We start from the raw sequence: 19308 nt of genomic DNA, 5'->3' as shown, positions 1-19308 counted from the left end.
GTAGCCCCCATCGCAAGCGTGGTTATGTCCCACTCGAATTCAAAGCTAAGCATTGTTACCCTCGCGTAAACGTGTCCCCCTACTCCATACCCCATAGGCGAGCTGTGGTATACGTACCGTCTTCCACAGTCATGCGGTATACGGTACGTACACCATACCCCTGTCATCATCATCATCTTCAATACTGCTCAGCCCGCCTTTCGGCGGATTATTAGCAGCTGCGCAAGTGTTAGCAAGACCCCCATTCCACTTGGACGGCGCTCTCACCGCGCTCTCACGGCGACCTAAAATGGTCCAGAGCGCCGTGAGATCGCCGAACTCCTGGAAAGCGTGCTCAAGTGGAATCACTACGGCGACCCTTGCGCGCTCTCAGCGCGACCAAAATGTCTAATGTCAGCAACTTTTTAAAGATTTCACAGATCACTCAACGAATTCCAGAGATAAAGAACGAATTTTTGTTACGTTTTTTGTGCTTTGTTGTCTTCTCAGTCATACCTTTACCTCTTGCATCATATTTGAATGATAAAATCAAGGGGAAAACAGATTCAATTTTAGTCGCTGCACGGTCGCTCAGTGTGTGCCTTAAGTAATATATGTATGTTAAACTTGTTTTTTTCTGTGTTGTTTGTCATGTAAACTGTTTGCAATAAATATATTTTATCATTCTACGTTATAATAGAAACGTAAATCACAGAATTTTGAAACACATTTTGAATCACTGACAATAAAACTTGGGGGGAATTTAATTTGAATGGAAGCAAGTACTTGTAGTTATTCGTCAATTTGTATTACCCACGAGCAAAACTATGATTTGACCACAAAATTCCCATAAATTCAAGATACACCACTTCAAGAATTAAATTTGTTTGAACTACAGTTAAGACCATTCAATCCTCATAGAGCGCTTGCTGCGATACTTGAGCGCTCGCTGCGGCCCTTTGATCCCACCTTGGGCGCTCTTACGGCGCTCACCGCGCTCTCACGGCGCTCTCACGGCGCTTACCGCGCTCGCTCCGCGCTCTCTCGGCGCTCGTTTTTTGATCGCCATCCTCGGCGCTCTCACGGCGAAGGTTTTGAGCATGTTCAAAACCATCGCCGAGGTGACGGCGCGCATGGCGCTCTCGCCGCGCTGTCGGCGCTCTCGCCGCGCTGTCGGCGCTCTCAATGGCGCTGTCGGCGCTCTCAATGGCGCTCTCGCCGCGCTATCGGCGCTCTCACAGCGATCTGGCCAAAATGAGGTCGCCGTGAGAGCGCGATGAGAGCGTCGTCCAAGTGGAATGGGGGTATAACAGGTGCAAACAGAGGGTAGAAAGGGGGCTGGACAATTACATGTGCAAGAACTGGACAAGTGAGACTTTAAGTGTTGTTAGTAATTATATATTTACATATATACAAGGACGGGGGGCAGCTCAATGCAGCGAAGCCCGACCCAGCTCAGTTTTGAACTGGGAGGGACTCCGCCTCCGCCACACTAGGCTCAAGTTCATTCCAATCTTTGGTGGTACGAGGGAAGAACGAGAGCCTGTAGTAGTTGGTCTTACACGCGATGGTCTGCAGCTTGAAAGCATGATTAGTGCGGCGGGAGCATCGAGCTGCTGGGACGAGACTGTCTACGGCATTATTTTCATATCAATGTGACGGAGGTAAATACGCACCCTTTTTACCTCGTTTAATTCACGTTATGTGCGACATAAAGTGGCATATCGTACATGTGTCTGTTTTTTGTGTGTTTTCGACTTCCATGTTTCCATAGAGCTGGCGTGATGATTCTACGTCCTCTTCCCCAGGAGCATGGCTGACTCGGCATTCATCATGGGTTGTGGACTCTACCGGCACACCGTGGGTCAGCAACGGAGTGACTTATGATGCCGCAAAGGCCTTGGATGGGGACACTGGGACCTACTGGAACCCTCTGACTGACCGTCACCACAACAACTGGAACATAACACTGGACCTCACAGCGCCCCACACTCTGAGCCGCATCGCAGTCAACAACTACGGAGACGCGGTCCATGACATTGCAGCCTTCACGCTACAGTCGACGCAGGTTGGGAGTCCGTACAACTGGGAGGACGTCGTGTCCGTTACTAACGTGCAGGGAGGGACGAGGCATCGCCAGGAGTTCGGCGCATTCCAGGGAACAGCGCGGTACTGGAGGTTCGTGATCACGCGGACCCACTCGGGCTATCAGCCATGGCTCAGAGAACTAAACCTATTTGGGACTCCATCAGGTAAGGTATAGCGTCCCTCTTTTACAATTTAAGAAATATATTGACAGGCTATCAGCCAAATCCCACAGAACTGAACCTCTACTGAATCTCATCAGGTAAAGAAAAAATAGTTATTGTTCTGTAGCCTATAGAAATATCGATACAAAAAAGTTCACAGTAAATAGTTGCAAGTCCAGCCTGCACTTGTGGATGTCGAAGCGAAAGCGTTGTCCATTATCTTTTGTTCTGCCCTATATACAGTCGACAAAGACTAAAACTTCTCGGCAACCTTCAGAACCTATTAGCCCCCATACTTGCTCTTAACACTTTGTCTAATCAAGCCCTCATTTATTTGTTATTAAGAGGTTCATCCTTTGTTTCGTCTGATTTCAATTGTAAAATTTTGGGCTTGACACAGGACTTTATTGCTACAAGCAAACGTTTTGAAACGTAGTACAGGTGTGTTATTATATTGATTGTTTGTTTGTTAGTTAGTTTGTATTGGACGACCCAATTGCTGTTTCTTATTGTTATTGTATCTATGTAAGTTGTAATGTTTATTTCCAGAGATGATGTTAATATTGGCGATAGGTAGAGTGCATCATCTCTATGTCCTGTATATTTTTCTGTTGTTTAATAAATAAATAAAGAATAGTTGCAAAATAGTATCGATGCTTTGACTTCAGCTTTTGAGCTGAATGAATGCCACCCGTTATATCTTTGTACACGACGCAGCGGTTTGCTTTGGGGATTTCCCTTCAGTTACCTAAGTAACTGATTTCCAAGGGAGCCCTTAGATTGCCCCATGTGCGACTAAAGGACTGTAGGTTTTGAACCACTCACACCGGGAAGGACCCCTACTCTTTTCGATAAGTGCGGTGAGTTCTTTAACGTGCTCAAGCTGTCGCTCTCCTCAAACACGGGACATCCATTTAATGTCCTATCCGAGGGACGTCCCTAACCGAAGCTAGGTACTCATTTGCACCTGAGTGAAGTGAGGAAAGTCGCGTCAAGTGCCTTTCCTAAACGTCAACGGGATAAATCAGGGAAACCCGGATTCGAACTCAGTACCTCTGGGTTCTGGGGCCAAACACTCTGCCACTGCGCCATCGCGACGCCATGTTGTATAAAGGACATATGGGTATCGTTCATAAGAACCCTTCGTTCTCCAAAAATGAAATTTTTGATGATATAATTGCAACATCGTAGACGTATCAATGTTAAGGTATCTTTTTCAGTCTTTTTCAATACATTATGATACGGAAATAATGTCATATCACATCGTTTACTGTAACGAAATAACGTTACGTCTCTGCAATATACTTATTTAGCTCAATGTTTCTATGATACGCGATATTGTGGTAAATCGTAGCGCGCTATCGTCGCGATATCTCAAACGTCCCTATCACAACATCGCACACGTACTTAAACTTCTTTCAGATGCATTTTTGATACGATATTTTGACACGGAAATTGTAACGTTGTATAAAGGAACGCTTGGGCATCGTCCATAAGGTCCCTTTCTTTCTTCCTGAACGACGGGAAGTGGTGGTTACAATAAGTAAAAGGAGCTTGATCTATTGTCAATACAGATAATCATTTCCCAATAGAATCCCTTTTTTTTTTACTACTTAAGGCATCGTCGGTGATCCAACAACAGTGCAAGTACAAATGCCCCAATACGGCCAACGTCAATGTCGAGAGAATACGCATCGAGAGTCGAGCGTATTTTCTCCCTGAAAAACTAATATGTTATACTGGGTGGATCTGGGTGACCTGCGAACATTTGCCGATCCGTATTTGTCGCGAAGGGATCGAGAGGACATCGGCCGTGTCCCGGCAGACTTCGCAGACTAGCCGGGCATGCTTTTTTTCCCTCCGTGACATGAAGCCATTAAATTTTGTTGGTGTTCTTGTTGGTGTGTTTGTTTGTTTGTAATTTGTTGATTTATCTTAGTGTCTGTCCGCAGAGTGTCATCCTGCCAAAAGGTAAGGCAGAAATGGTGTAACAGGATACTTGGAGATTTGGAAGTCAGTAGTTTGGCCTTGGTCTAATGTTGTAGACAGGCAGGACGACTCATGGCTCATGTAGAGCTTATTTCCTATAAGCTGTAAACTGTGGGTCACACAGACCCACAGTGGCTGGCATCCAAACGTCAGGGAGCTGCAGAGGGTGAGAGAGAACACCGTTTGTTTATGTTTGTTTGTTAGTTTGCTTGTTTGCTGATATTCACTTTGACAATTTCTCGCCATAATTGTTCTGATGCCTTGAGTTTACAGAAACAATGTCTATCATTCAAATCCTCTTCCAAAGTAAAACTATTTCATATAGACAAGAGCTTTGCATTTTAATGTCGTCTGCCAAAGCTACTTCACAACGTTTTGGTTTTGGTTTTGTAGCAGTAACAACCACAGGTGGACCATCTGCAACGCCACCAACAACTCCTCCGAGTACTACAGATATTTTCCACCAACTACACCGGGACACAGCGCCAGAACCACAAAGTCCTGTAAGTGTATATAATTGGTTGTCCACAGTAGTCGCTAGACAGCTACGAAATAACATAACATGCATATGTCTCGTAGAAAGGTTTTGTGATCGAAGGTTTGTCTAAACGCATTAGAAATGCGAATTTGTCCGTATTACGTAGGTGTATGAAGTGGGAAAACATGTATTTCATATCTGTCTATAAAGTACATCTCTAATGATATTTACCTCCATGAAAACAGATGTATTGTTTTCGTTATGTTTGTTTGTCTTGGTGTGTCTGTAGTTATTTGGATATTGTAGAGTGACAGGATGTGGGGCGGAAGATGGTGTAAACGGATCTTCTCAGGATTAGACAGTTCGTTTGGACAGGGTTCAAAGTTGGTATGGTTTGGTTGGGAAGGTTGGTTTGGCCTAGGTCTGAATGTTGCATTGGTAGGAAATGGTATAGACAGAATTAGCCATATTCACAATAATGAGTTTAACATGAAATACACAAAAACGTTTATTTATGTTCATGATTGTATTTAACTCATGTACCATAATGTGATAACATTGTCGCAGTGGTGCATCCGGGCGATCGAAGAGGTGCACAGGTTATCTACTCGATCAGGAAGTCCACAGGATCTGATGACGTTGGCAAACCTCACCTCACAGCTGACGTACCGCTGCAAGACGACAGAACTTAATCTGGAGGTAATGTGGAAAGACAATTACAGATCTTAGAAAGCTATAAACGCAAGAAGTAAAAGTGGACCCGTCTTAAGAATGTGAACAAAGTCGCTCATAGCATTCCCTGGCACTTATTACTATTGCCAAGAAGTTTATGTTTTGCACAGCGTTCGTGTGTCTGAGTTTGAGTAAACCGAGCAGTAGTTTGTTTGGCTAGACCATGTGAAAGTAAACATAACGTTAAATATTTGCTTGCAAATGTTGCCTTTCTAGTTTCTTATCTTTTCATTGTTCAGAAATTGGACAAGGGCGATTACACAACATCGCTGTCCGTGAGTGCGGTGTCATCCATGGCCGACAGACTGCTGAACTTCAATGGCACCGTTACCTTTGACGAAATATACCAAGTGTCTGAATGTAAGTTAGATCGGAACTCTATTTTCAAAGATAAGACTTTAAATCTATACGGTGTAACGTTTCACTAAATACTCGGTACTGGTGAAGTAGACTAGAACAGTTATTCAAAGAAACAAATGACAGCTATGATATTCATGATAATAATGAGTAACAATCGTATATGCGTACCTCAAGCCCGCTTATGTTTTGGCGTTAGACGAAGGAAATCTTACATTTGTTGGCACACCACCGTAGTTTCAAGCGTTGCTGAAAAACTGTTATTTTCCATATCTTAGTAACATTTTATGGCTGTTATTTACCAATTGAACCATTACTTATAGATAATTGATTGTATTGACTTCAGTATCATAATTTTTACACTGTTATCAAATAAGTAATTCCCGCATATGGCTTGATATTTGGCCTTGTACAACGTTATAATCATAATTCATATGTTATTTCAGATTTGATCGATATCATCGACTCCTTCTTTACCCTGAACACCTTTCATCATGACCATCTTGGTGTGAATAAGACAGAAGCTGTCTATGACCAGCTGTACCTGACTCCGAGACAGCGATATGACAAGGAACAGCAGCGTGCCAGGGCGCTGACCGACCTGAAGGGACGCGAGATGGAAGCTGTAAGACTTCTTTACTTTTTAAGAACTTAACACCATTTCCACTATATTCAAGATATTGATGTCTAATCCTTGGCATACAGCTTTAAAGAAGCTATCCTTGCAACTCTATCGCAATCCGAAATTCCCTATGTGGCTAACCATTTGCCAGCATTTCACAAAAACATTTTGTTCCCGTATTTTCTGCTGAACATTTCGAGCAAAATAATCATGCCTACCTTTGCATGCTCTTACAAATTATTTGTATTTCACTGAATAGCATACAGAATATTATTGCCTTTTTTGCAATTGAAATGCTTGTGTTCATCGAAAAAAGCAAAACTAGCTTAAGATTTAGGGTTAAATATTTGTCAGGTTTGCTTCCTCCTCACTTATTTCTCTTTACAGAGACGAGAGGCTACGAGGAGCTGCGTTGACGCTCTGGATAAGATAGCATCTGCCTTATTGAGCAAAGCCAGCCGTAGCACGGTGGTGAGTATTGTGTCCTACAGCATCGGCGTACACGTGGGACGGAGCACACCTGGAGAGATCGGCAATATGACGCTGAACGTCACCTGGGGAAGCATGACGTTTCCTTCCTCAAGCAGCATGTTTGGCAGTTTGGATTCAAACGCGGCGATCGGATTTAAGGTACGTCTTGACATGTGACTTTTGTTTACATGATTTGTTTTAAAATAGGTAGAAACAAATTGTGGCAGTTCAGCAAAACAACTAGATAATAATAGCAAACTAAATAACACTTATATGGAAACCCACGATGTATTTAAACGAGTGAGATTCAAAATCATATACTTGTATGTATAGCTAAAAATGTGGTGATCCTAGGGGTGCTTAATGCTTTCGCGGCCTCATAGAGAAACAAGGGGCATAATCAAAACGTGCGAAGCCTTTTATATATCTCTATATCTGTATATCTGTATATCTGTATATCTATATATATCTCTCTTTCTCTCCCCTCCTCTCTCTCTCACTATATATATATATATCGACAAGATACAAACATTGTAATGTATCAATTTGTTGTATGATTTTGGTATCCTAACAGACAACGGAGTTTGCAGAGAACCCGTTCGTATGGGACGACACTGCAGATTTCGTGACGTCTTCCGTGTTGGGCCTGGACATGAACGCTGATAACGGCACGGCCATCCGGGTAGCAGGGTTGTCGGAAGACTTCGTCTTTGTGCTGCTCAACCCTCCGCTCGACTCTTCGACAAGGTAAGACGTTTTTTCTGATATTTTCTCTCAATGTTAATTTTAAGAAATTGAAAACAGTTTTAGTGGGCGATTGGTTATTAGGCTAACGTTTGGAGTACCTGCTTCCATTTACAAACTAAGCTGTCATTGAACTAAACACTTCGCATTCTTGTAAACAGTGCTCTCCTTGGTACTGAATGCGCTACTTACATGTAAACAGAGCTGACATTGATACAGAACAGTTCAATCACTTGTAAACAGACCTTCCCATTGTGCTGAACAAACCTGTCCTTGGTACTGAAACCCAGTGCACTTATGAACAGGACTGCCCTTGCTTACTGAAAACTTAACGTCTTGCTTTTGGTAAATGTTCAATTGCTGTAGAGTCACTTCTACCCATCTGGAAGCTCTGACACGTGCGGAGTATTGGAGCGGAAAGGTGTAGCAGTGGTGATACGAGAATAAGAAGACCCAGTTGACGGAAACTTTGATTTTCTAAAGTTGTGCATGACCACTCTTGGAATGCTTTCACTCAAAGATCTAGGAACAGAATCTTAACATGCCACTATTTTTCCCCAGGTCAACGTTTGAGTACAATCCTATTACCAACAGTTCACGCACTTGTAAACAAACCTTCCCATTGTACTGAACAAACCTGTCCTTGGTACTGAAAACGTAACGTCTTGCTTTTGGTAAATGTTTAATCGCTGCAGAGTCGTTTCTACCCATCTGGAAGCTCCGTGGTGATACGAGAATAAGAAGACCCAGTTGACAGAAACTTAAATTTTCTTAAGTTGTGCATGACCACTCTTCGAATGCATTAACTCAAGGATCTAGGAACAGAATCTTAACATGCCACTATTTTTCCCCAGGTCAACGTTTGAGTACAATCCTATTACCAACAAAACGATAAACAACCACCCTGTGAACGTCACCGACGCCAGAAGTGGTTTGTTGATCAATTTGATCCCGGCCACACCAGGCGAGGTCTACCATGTCTACTTAGGGCTGGACTTTAAACCCAACTCCACGCACTACGATATAAAAGAGACGTTCCCTACGACAGGTTCTCCTGATGAGACCTACTCGATTCTCGTTGTTGACATCCCCGACGCCGGGGTCTACAACATAGGTGTGGAAAGAGGTAAGTTCTCTATATATCAATTAAAAAGTTAACTTTCTGAAATTTGAGGGATTGGCCATAACTATCATAGATGTATATACGTTAAGAGTGGAAAAAGCATTATACATGTACCTGTATCATGATTAAGTGTTTGATGTACAAATAAGACCATACACGACCACAATGTCTCCCAGCATGCAATGCATGTGGTCCGTGAAAAAGTCTATGCTCAGGGCTACCCTGCCATGCTCCACGATGCAAGGTTCCTGGCAAGTCAGTTAGAAGGTGTCATTTTTGCATTGTTTTCGCTTCCAGATGACAAGACTGGAAACGATACCTACACTTTCGGAACCATAGTGCTGGGTTGCCGTTGGTGGGACGAAAAGGAAGAGGCGTGGTCATCAGAAGGGTGTCGGGTATGAGTATACAAACACTTTTTGAAATATGTGTGTCTGTTTGAACCACTTTGTTTTTCACCATTCGTATGCGGATAGCAACGTACACCTCTTTAAATGTTACTGAATCCCCTAAAACTGAACACCCAAAACTGCAAAATTTGTCTATTTCTCTTTAGGTGAGTCAGAGTCTGCGGGATTCCTGCGATTGACTTTGCTTCGTTTATTATTTAGACTCGTACTTTGTTCATGGTTAATGCGCATAAGAAGGTAAATGTGAAAGAAAGGTAAGATCCCATAGAAATGCCAGGACTCGAACCCGTGATCCCTCGATCCAGTGTCCGCTAATCTAAACACTTGGCTACAAATAAAAAATCAAAATGTCCTTTGTGATTCCAGGTCGGCTCTTACAGTGACATCAACGTGACCGAGTGTCTGTGTAACCATCTGACGTCATTCGGTGCAGACTTCGTCACGCCTCCCAACACCATCGACTTCAGCACGGTGTTCGCCAAGTTTGCAAATCTCTCCGACAACGCCGTCGTCTTCTCCACCGTCATCGTGATCATCTGTCTCTATTTCATCGCGCTGCCGTTTCTACGAAGGCAGGACAAAAAGGATCTCATCAGAGTAAGAAAATGCTCACTCTTTGCCTATTTGGACTTAAGCTTTAGCATAACTTGAAACACATTTATTCTTTTCCCTAGGGAGTAAAACGTTTGTAAGATTATTGTGTTTTTGTGCATTCATCATACCAGTGGTTCATGGTACTATATGTAAAGTAGGCTCTTTTTTGGATATGAAGGCCTGCAGGACGATATGAGCTTTTCATGAATTATCAAAGGTTCAAAGAAAGAAACAAACAAACAAATATACAGTGGTAAATGCAAATGGTAAGTAGCACACTGTGCCTACCGTCTTCATTACTACCTGTCATCAAAAGGAATAATCTTAATCTTACATCACATAATAGCACCGTACAGTATGGAGATCACCTTGATGATTTGCAATATTCTCAATTTCGTTTCCAGTGGCAGATGAGGATGCTGCCTGATAACGGCATCCTGAACGACTATTTCTACCACATCGCCGTGTTCACGGGGAACCTGGGCGGAGCCGGGACCACCTCACGCGTGGCCTTCAATCTCATGGCGGAGACTGAGGAGACAGGAGTGCGGATATTCGACTACAATCGCTACAAGGTACATGGTGATTCACGTAACGTTTTAACAATGACAGGTCTGTTTACGTAATTACAAGTGCATGAATTGTCCAATAAAAAGGACAGGTCTGTTCACAAGTGCATGAAGTGTTTAATACCAAGGACAGGTCTGTTTACAAGTACATGAAGTGTTCAGCACCAAGGACAGGTATGTAAACAAGTGAAAGAAGTGTTTAGTGCCAAGGTCAGGTCTGTTCACAAGTTGATGAAGAGTCCAGTACCATGAACAAGTCTGTTTGCAGGTGTGCGAAGTTTTCAGTGCCAAGGACAGATCTATTAACAAGTACATGAATTGTTTAGTACAAAGGACATTTCTGTCTACAAGTGTGCGAAGTTTTCAGTGCCAAGGACAGGTCTGTTAACAAGTGCATGAATTGTCCAGTAGCAAGGAGAGGTCTGTTAACAAGTACATGAAGTGCTCAGTACCAAGGACAGGTCTGTTTACAAGTGCATGAGCTGTTCAGTACCAATGACAGGTCTGTTCACAAGTACATGAAGTTTTCAGTACCAGGGACAGGTCTGTTCGCAAGTACATTTAGTTTTCAGTACCAAGGACAGGTCTGTTCGCAATTACATGAAGTTTTCAGTACCAAGGACAGGTCTATTTACGAATGTGTGGATTGCCCCGTACCAAGAACAGGTCTGTTTACAAGTGCTGTTCCACTGGCAGAGAAGTAGTAAGAAAATATTACGATCTTACTCCACAACATGTCTTCAGAGATATGTCCTTTCGCATAAATTCCGATGACAGTACAATAGCTATGTAAATGTAATCACAGGATGACATGTTCTATTTATACGTCATCACAGGGTAAAATCTTCCAACGAGGCAGCGTGGACAACTTCATCATGTCGACGGAGAAGTGCCTCGGGCCACTACAGTTCCTCCGCGTCTGGCACGACAACAGCGGCAAGGGCGACGGCAAGTCCTGGTACATCGAGAAGGTCGTCATTCAAGATCTCCAGACGGACGACAAGTAAGATTCTACAATATCCTATTATATGTACACATGCAGATGGCCTGCAAATGTAATGAATGAATGAATGAATGAATGAATGAATGAATGAATGAATGAATGAATGAATGAATGAATGAATGAATGAATGAATGAATGAATGAATGAATGAATGAATGAATGAATGAATGAATGAATGGTTTTATTTGATCATTTTGATCGGATATCGGTAAGCGGTTAGACTTTCGAACATCGATATCGAAAGGTAACGGCTTAGATTCCTGGCATTCCTGGCTTAGCTCTGTTTTTTTTTATTCCAAGGCGTAAATGGGTACCTGACTTCGGTTGGGAAGATAAAATATGTACGTGGACTGTTTGAAAGCATATTATTGGAAGACAGAACCCATCCCTCGCCGTCCAAGACCTCCCTCAAAAGTTCTATTGGACCTGTAACTTTTCTCCATGCTTGCCATTTTCTTTAACATTCCACTTTTCCTTGTGCCAGGTGGGTCTTTATCTTTAATAAGTGGCTGGCTGTTGAGAAGGATGATGGACTGGTGGACCGCATCTCTCCCACGGCGGGGAAAGAGGAACTGACGTCATTCCTGTACCTGTTCTTCACTTCCGCCCGTCAGAACCTGTCAGATGGTCACCTGTGGCTGTCGGTGTTTTCCCGGCCGACTAGGAGCTACTTCACCCGAGTTCAGGTCAGTGTTGTTATAATGTAGGATGTTTGCATCATCATCACCATCATGGTCACCGCATGTCAGCAGCTACGTGAGCAGGCTTAAATCATGTTACACACAACATTACATTTGGTAGTTTTCCACCGATAACCTGCCTGGTTGGCGACGTGAAAAAATCTTAGGCCGTAAACTTGACTTTAGCTCATTCATTAATGAATAAATCTCGTTTCTGTTCGAAATTCATATATTGTAAATCTTATTTCATCCTTCAAACAGCGATGGTCTTGCTGCCTGTCCATCCTCTTCACCACCATGATCGCTAACGCCATGTGGTACCGGACGGACGACAATGTCGGCACCACCACATCCCTCCGCCTGGGGCCGTTCGAGTTCACCCTGCACCAGCTGTACGTCAGCGTCATGAGCACGCTCACCGTCGTTCCAGTCAACGTTGCTCTGGTACAGATCTTCAGGTGGGTAAAGATCTTTTTTTCTTTTCCTTAACGTCTATCCTAAATGTTTCCCAATTCATTTAAGCCGTCACAAACTCGTTCAAGTGCAACGTAAACGCAGATCAACAAAATTTTGGCCACATCTTTGACCTTCTCATAACTCACTACTTGTGTGAGAGAGACTCTCTCACAGAGAGAGAGGCTCTCTCACACACACTACACAGACGCAACAAAAATGATACCTCCTTCACTGGTGTAATTTACACCATTATTAACAACAACTTGTCTCTGAATGCAGAACAAGCCGTCCCAAGCATAAAGAAGAGAGAGACAAACAACTGGACCGAGCAGAGCGAAGGTCCCGGAAGCGCATGCTGCCGCACTGGTGTGTGTATGTGGGCTGGGTACTGGTGTTTCTGGTGGTGGCAGCCTCAGCTTTCTTCACCGTCCTGTACAGTATGGAGTGGGGCGCTGCGAAAGCCAACAAGTGGTTTTCTACCTTCATGCTGTCTTTCTTCCAGTCCACCTTTGTTGTGGAACCGTTGAAGGTGAGGATTCGCATCAGAAAACAGATTGTAGTAATCGAGTTCGTTCTACCATTCAGTCGACAGTGACCTCTGTGTCATTGTTCAAGGGGGATTATTTATTGCCTCCCAAGTAGGGTATACGAGTCGGTCCCTTTTGGGGCTTATAATGTGTGTTTTTTTTTAAGATGATAGCATATGAGTTCTTAGTGTACTCCGTTTCTTATGGGTTGTCCCCGTAGGCTCGTAAAGGTTGCTTTGGAGACTAGATTATTCCTGGAATTCTTGGCAGTCGTTGTGGCCTTGTAAAAGGCACTTAACGCGACTTTACTCATTCAATCCTAGTTCTTCGGTTGGGGAGGTAAAAAGGTTTACGTGGTCGTAGGAGTGGGGTGGGCTCCATCTTCTGACTGTCTGCGCCCACGGCATAAATAAATGGTTTTTACTTGCAATTTGATACTTTTAGTTCGGTATATTCAAAGAGTTTGCGTGTTTGGCGCTCCATTCTATGATATTTACATACCCCCAGGTAATGCTAGTGGCGTTAGCAATCTCGTCTGTCTGTAAGCGCCCCCTGGACGAGAAGAGCGGAACTGAAGACGAGGATCGTGATTGGAAGATCTCTCAGGACCAAGAGTGGCATGTTCAGACTGTGGAAGAGGTCGAAGGTGAAAAAAGTTGTTTATCTCCGATGCCTGTTCTTTTTTGCCCAAATTCCTTAATTCTTTAACCGGTTGGCCACAAAATGTTTGGAATAGAAAGACATAGTGCCAAAAGTGAAATCCGGATGAAGTGCCAAAAATGGATGATAAAAAGTATATGATTGATTGATTGATTGATTGATTGATGAAAAATAGAGAATAGAATATGACATGAATAGAATGTTGAAAGCCGTTTCTACGTAACGAACATAGCTGCTCTCGCTTGCCGTCTTTGTTGCGAAATACTAACATAATGAATTACTCATGCACATTCACATCTAGCAATCGAGCGACTCAAGAACATGAAACCACCGAGACCTGCGGACCTTGAAGAAGCCCGGCGGCGTCGGGAGGTCCATCTGCGCATGCAGAGGACTATAAAAGAACTCGCCTTCTTCACGGTGTTCGTTTCTGTGCTGCTGTTCATCAGTTCCAACAACACCAGCCCAGAGGCTCACATTATGCACAAGTTCCTGAGACAAGGGATTGTGGATTCAATGGCTAAAAAGGTAATTCCGAATTCCATACAACTATTTCGTTTTATGAACATCTATTGGTCTATTTTCACATTCAATTCATTATTTGTCCGACCTGTCTGTCTATCTCTGTCTATCTCTGTCTGTTTCTGCTTCTGTCTGTCTGTCTGTCTGTCTGTCTGTCTCTGTCTGCCTCTCTCTCTCCTCTCTCTGTCTCTCTGTCTGTCTGTCTGTCTGTCTATCTCTCTGTCAGCTTCTTTCTGTCTGTCTGCCTCTCTCTGTGTCTCTGTCTGTTTTTCTGTCGTGTCTGTCTGTCTGTCTGCCTCTGTCTTTGTCTGTCTCAATGAGTGTCTCTGTCTGTCTGTCTGTCTGTCCCCCCCTCTCTCTCTTTACTGTTCTCAGTATGTATTACATGCTGAATGTTTTGCTGTACGTCCAGGTTAACTCTACTGACACGTTCTGGTGGTGGCTGGAGAACACATTCGTACCCGCCATGTATCCCGCCGCTTGGTACAACGGAAAACAGCTGTTCTGGCAGGAAACTCAATACATGAACACCAGAGAATCATTTCGTGTAGGACCTCCGCGTATTCGTGTACTTCGCTCCGGCTACGGTAGGTTTATTATTTGATCACCACATTTATATGCTGTCTGTGGAAATAAGTATTGTCTGCCAATCTGGAAGGTTAAACCTGGACGTTGTTAGGTATATAAATGACTTCTAATGTGGTTTCGAATGACCGAGTGGCTAGGTTAGTGGACTTGAGGAGGTCATGGGTTCATTTCCTGGCCTGCCTGGACGTTCAGTCCTTGGGAAAGGCAAAGAAGATAGCAACAATAGTTCACTTCCTCGGGATGAGATAATGATTACGATTTCATCATGATTTTTTGTATCACGATAATTTCAGGCCCCTGTCAAACAAAGCCCGAACTCCTGCCCATGTTCACACCGTGTATAGAGGCATACACCAGGAGTGATGAGGACACTGGTGACTACGGGCACCGCTGGGCGCCACTCACGGGAAACAAGAGCGACAAGCACTGGACTTATCAAACCGGCAGCGATCTAGAGGGCCTCCCCGTCATGGGAACCATGGGGACGTACAAGGGAGGTGGGTACGTTGCCACGCTGGGAACTCTTCGACAAGAGGCTCTCAACACCATCAAGACATTGAAGAATGAGAATTGGATAGACAGACAAGCAAGGTTGGTAAAAGCAACGTTACTTGATAGATGGAATTTTTAAGATACCATCATTTTGAATACTGCTGTCTCAATGGTGTCTGTGAATTAACAGCACAGCGTAGAAGCTATTGGTGCATTGTAATAGAATTTGCGATGGAAGTTGTAGAGATCTGAAACACGTAGTTATTTAGATCGGCTCGTTGTAGTGACCAAAACCAGACGCATGCAGTGAGCCCTCCTACACACTGAGACAAGCAGTAGAAGTCAGAATACAACCGTGAGTAGACGTGTTTGTGAATGTGTCGTCTTTGGGTGCGAAAGGTGCTGTTTTTTTTTTTCCTAGAGTTTCAACACACAATAATGCCTTCCCAATTTTTTTCGTTTAGGGCTGTGTTTGTTGACTTCACCGTTTACAACGCCAACATCAATCTCTTCAGCACGGTAACGATGCTCATGGAGCTTATACTGACTGGAGGAACCATCCACTCACACAGCGTCAGTGTGTACCGGTACGTACTGAATTACTGTTACTTAAGACGCCATTATGATCAGGTGTCTTATTGAAGACTTTGTCATTATTATTTCTTTTTTCGTTTTAAAACTAAGCACAGCTAAGTCAGAGTAGCACACTATTCTGTGACAACGTCAAACTGATATTCAGTTCTTATTCAAGTCTATTCTATTCAATTTTTTATCATGCAATATTGTCAAGATTGCAAGAAAGTGAAGAAAAGAACCAAACTGTAACCCCTCCACTTTTTTAGCGCCTCCCTCAACTTGCCTTACTGCAAAATTTCCACCTTTCAAATTGGTATGTGTGAAATGATTTTTTTTCGAAATTTTCAAATTTGAACATAACGTTGTTGAAGAGGTTCATCAGTCACGTATAATCACAGTTACAAGAATGTTCTTCGAACAGTGACTTGATAAAAGGTAGCAAAATACTAACCTCCAAGACGTACAGACTAGACGTCGAAAATTTGAAGGTTAGTATTTTGCTACCTTTTATCAAGTCACTGTTCGAAGAATATTCTTGTAACCGAATATAACGTTACATTCATGTTTTCATTCACAGGCTGTTCAATTACGTCGGCAGCAGCGGTCATCTCGTACTCGCTGCCCAAATCGTCTTCATCCTATTCCTGATTTACTTCATGTTTCACGAGTACAAGAAAATGAAGAAAGAGAAATGTAAATACTTCACGTCCTTCTGGAACTGCATCGAGTTTATCAGCATCATCCTCTCCCTCATGGCGATAGCCATGTTCGCCGTCAAGTTCATCATGACAAACATGGCTATTCACACACTGTTGCAGTCAAAAGGTAAATTCGGTCTACAGTCGTTTTAGCAGTTTGTACTTTACGTAGTAATTTTACGTAGGCATAGGAAAATTAATATTATGTTTCTGATTTCAGTCTTGAAAAAATAGGGTCCGTAGGTATGGATTCTCTTTTTTTCGATTTCATCCATCATGTCTTTTTCTTGATTTGCGTGATTTTCTGTCGTGCCACAGGCCGATGGGGAATTGAAGTCTTTGTGAACTTCCAACGCATTGCCTTCTGGGATGCCGTCTATACCCAGATATCCGCCATCTTGGTGTTCACTAATATCATGAAGTTCATGCGCATTCTGGTCTTCAGTCGTCATGTGGCTATTCTGCAGGTAACCATATAGTCAGTACTGAACATGTCTTTAAGTTTTTGGAGATTAAATTTCGGGGTAGAAAGAAAACGGAGTGTTCGCGATGGTTTTAAGTTCGCGGTTAAGAGGTACCAATTAAACTACCGCGAAAATTTCGACATTTATAAGTGACCGCTTTCCACTAAGGCGGCGAGTGTTGAACAACCATTGAGCGACTAAAATATCTATAGTAATTCGAACGGATTTTATTGCTGAAAAATGTATTTTCTTTGGTGTGTTTTGTTGTCTTTCAAATCTTACTTTTACATCGTGGAAAATATTCAGTTTCTACAGTCATAGGTCATAGAAATCAAATCTTAGTCGCTCAACGGTCCCCATCCAGTAGATATGGGGCCTAAACTCATGGTTCTATGTACAAGAGCAATGATGATAGCGCCACCTAGCCATGGAAAGTGGAATCAGTCAGTATTACATTGAGGAAGGTAGCAGAGGGACTACAGAAACGCTGGAAGGTAACGTTAAATGTCATTGATTAGGTACAAAGAACCTTTGAATTAAAAACAAGTGCTCTACCAACCGGATGAAACTATTCACGGTGGTAGAAATGTAAATATTTCTAGATTCTTGTATTACTAACCTGGAGAGGATTGCAATTTTTTTCTCTTAGATATGGAATACCACACCTTTCGCATTAATTTTGTTTTTTTCCCGTTTGCAGGCATCCATCAACGCGATGAAGAGAGATCTTTTTTCTTTCTGCACCATGTTCATGATCGCTTTCGTCGCTTTCTGCCAAGCAGCCTACATCTTGTTCCATACGGAGCTGAAACGTGAGATTTCTAAACAGACTTTGTTTCAAAATGATTTAATTCGATATTTAGAAATATTCACCACAACCTATCTCTTTCATTCGTCAAGACGTAGTAAAATTCACGATCCTCAATCTGTTTACTTTCAACTGCCAATTCTTTCAGACTACTTCACCCTAGAAAAGACCCTGCAGACGACATTTACCATGATGCTCGGTAATGTGGACATCACGGAAGTGTCCAGTATATACACCATCATGGGCCCCATCTTCATGCTGTCATTCATGTTCAGGTAGATAGAATCTGTCTATCTATGTTTTAGATATTTAGACTTTGGGGCAACTCAACGTACAATTACGTACAAAAAAAATGATATGTACCTGAATATAGGGGGCGCTTTAACGGTTTTACATGAGGCTCTTCGCGCGGCGCCTAAAGATTCGTTCTTTTTATGTCAAGTCGTGTTTTTAAAACTCTTTAAAGTTATGCCAAATGTACATAGAGAACTTTGGACCTGTCTGGGGAAGTTTTCACTAGCGTTATGCCTAATGTCCTGTATCTTTTCACATTTTCATAAGTCGGGACTTCATACCCTATCAGAGCCTACTCTGCAGTACCGCTCCCGACCGCCCCGAGAAAAGTCGTAAAGACGACCGTCAAATTGCCAATTGTCGGTCTTTTTGGGGATGGGAATTCGCGAAAGGCTCACAAAGGGGTTTAATTTTCTGAGTCTTGTTTGAATTTGTTTTCGAAAATGCTACCATTTGAAATGAAGAATGACAATTTTAAAAGACATTTCCCATGCAAACAAAGTGTACTTAGTATTCGGACATTGAGGGTCAATTCTATTGTTATTTTTCAGTATCTACTTCCTGTTGATGAACTTCCTGATGTCCATCGTGTGCGACTCTATCGGTGAGCACGGGCAGGGGTACGACGAGGAGCTGGTCAACCTGCTGTGGAACTCCATCAGCAGCGTGCTCGGGGTGCGCGGGAGGAAGAAGGTTGAAGGTAAGTGAAGGCCATGCTGATTTGATTACATCAAGGAGGTTTAAGTCATTTAAAGTTCATTGACCTTGATTACATGGTCATGGATAACATCTTCTGTGCACCCCAAAGAGAGCGTGTTAAAGCTGGACAAAAACTTTGCTCAGTGTGCGGGGGCGGAAAAAGATTGAAGGTAATCAATATAACCATACAGTCAAACCTGTACCTCTGCATAAGTTGTGGCCACGTCTATGAGGTCCCTTTGATAAATCATTTTTTCCAGTTGACCCAAGCATTCAGAATACTATCCCTCTTCAAATCCGTTGAGTGGTCATTGTAGACAAGTTTATTATTTCCAGATCTATGATTTTCGTATACTGTTATAGTATCATCATTACCTTCGCCAAGAAGGTTATGTTTTCGGGTGCATGTATGGTCTGTGTGACTTCGAGGAGTCGTGGATGGATATTTTGGATGTATTATGTATGATATTTGGTATATGTATGATATATGTTGGTAGGTGTTGACAGATTTAGGAAGCAATTGG

The 19308-nt window shown here is 42.8% G+C and overlaps 1 protein-coding gene across 1 annotated transcript; it reads left to right on the top strand.

Annotated features, from left to right (window-relative positions):
• Positions 1-1255: 1255 nt before the first annotated feature.
• Positions 1256-18952, top strand: LOC136447162 (polycystin-1-like protein 2). Its single transcript, XM_066445859.1, has 27 exons — positions 1256-1283; positions 1788-2231; positions 4611-4720; positions 5263-5394; positions 5667-5787; positions 6231-6409; positions 6794-7036; positions 7452-7624; positions 8476-8747; positions 9042-9142; positions 9521-9751; positions 10153-10323; positions 11154-11320; positions 11805-12006; positions 12262-12458; positions 12736-12985; positions 13491-13629; positions 13945-14171; positions 14578-14752; positions 15047-15344; positions 15710-15832; positions 16399-16646; positions 16838-16986; positions 17684-17795; positions 17940-18066; positions 18637-18785; positions 18894-18952. The coding sequence occupies exons 1-27, from the start codon at positions 1256-1258 to the stop codon at positions 18950-18952; spliced, it is 4827 nt and encodes a 1608-aa protein (XP_066301956.1).
• Positions 18953-19308: the final 356 nt, after the last annotated feature.

Source organism: Branchiostoma lanceolatum, chromosome 13 (genome assembly GCF_035083965.1).
Source record: "Branchiostoma lanceolatum isolate klBraLanc5 chromosome 13, klBraLanc5.hap2, whole genome shotgun sequence".
Lineage (NCBI taxonomy): Eukaryota > Metazoa > Chordata > Leptocardii > Amphioxiformes > Branchiostomatidae > Branchiostoma > Branchiostoma lanceolatum.
Note: the sequence above shows the minus strand (reverse complement) of the source record. Positions and strands in the feature narration are given on the sequence as shown.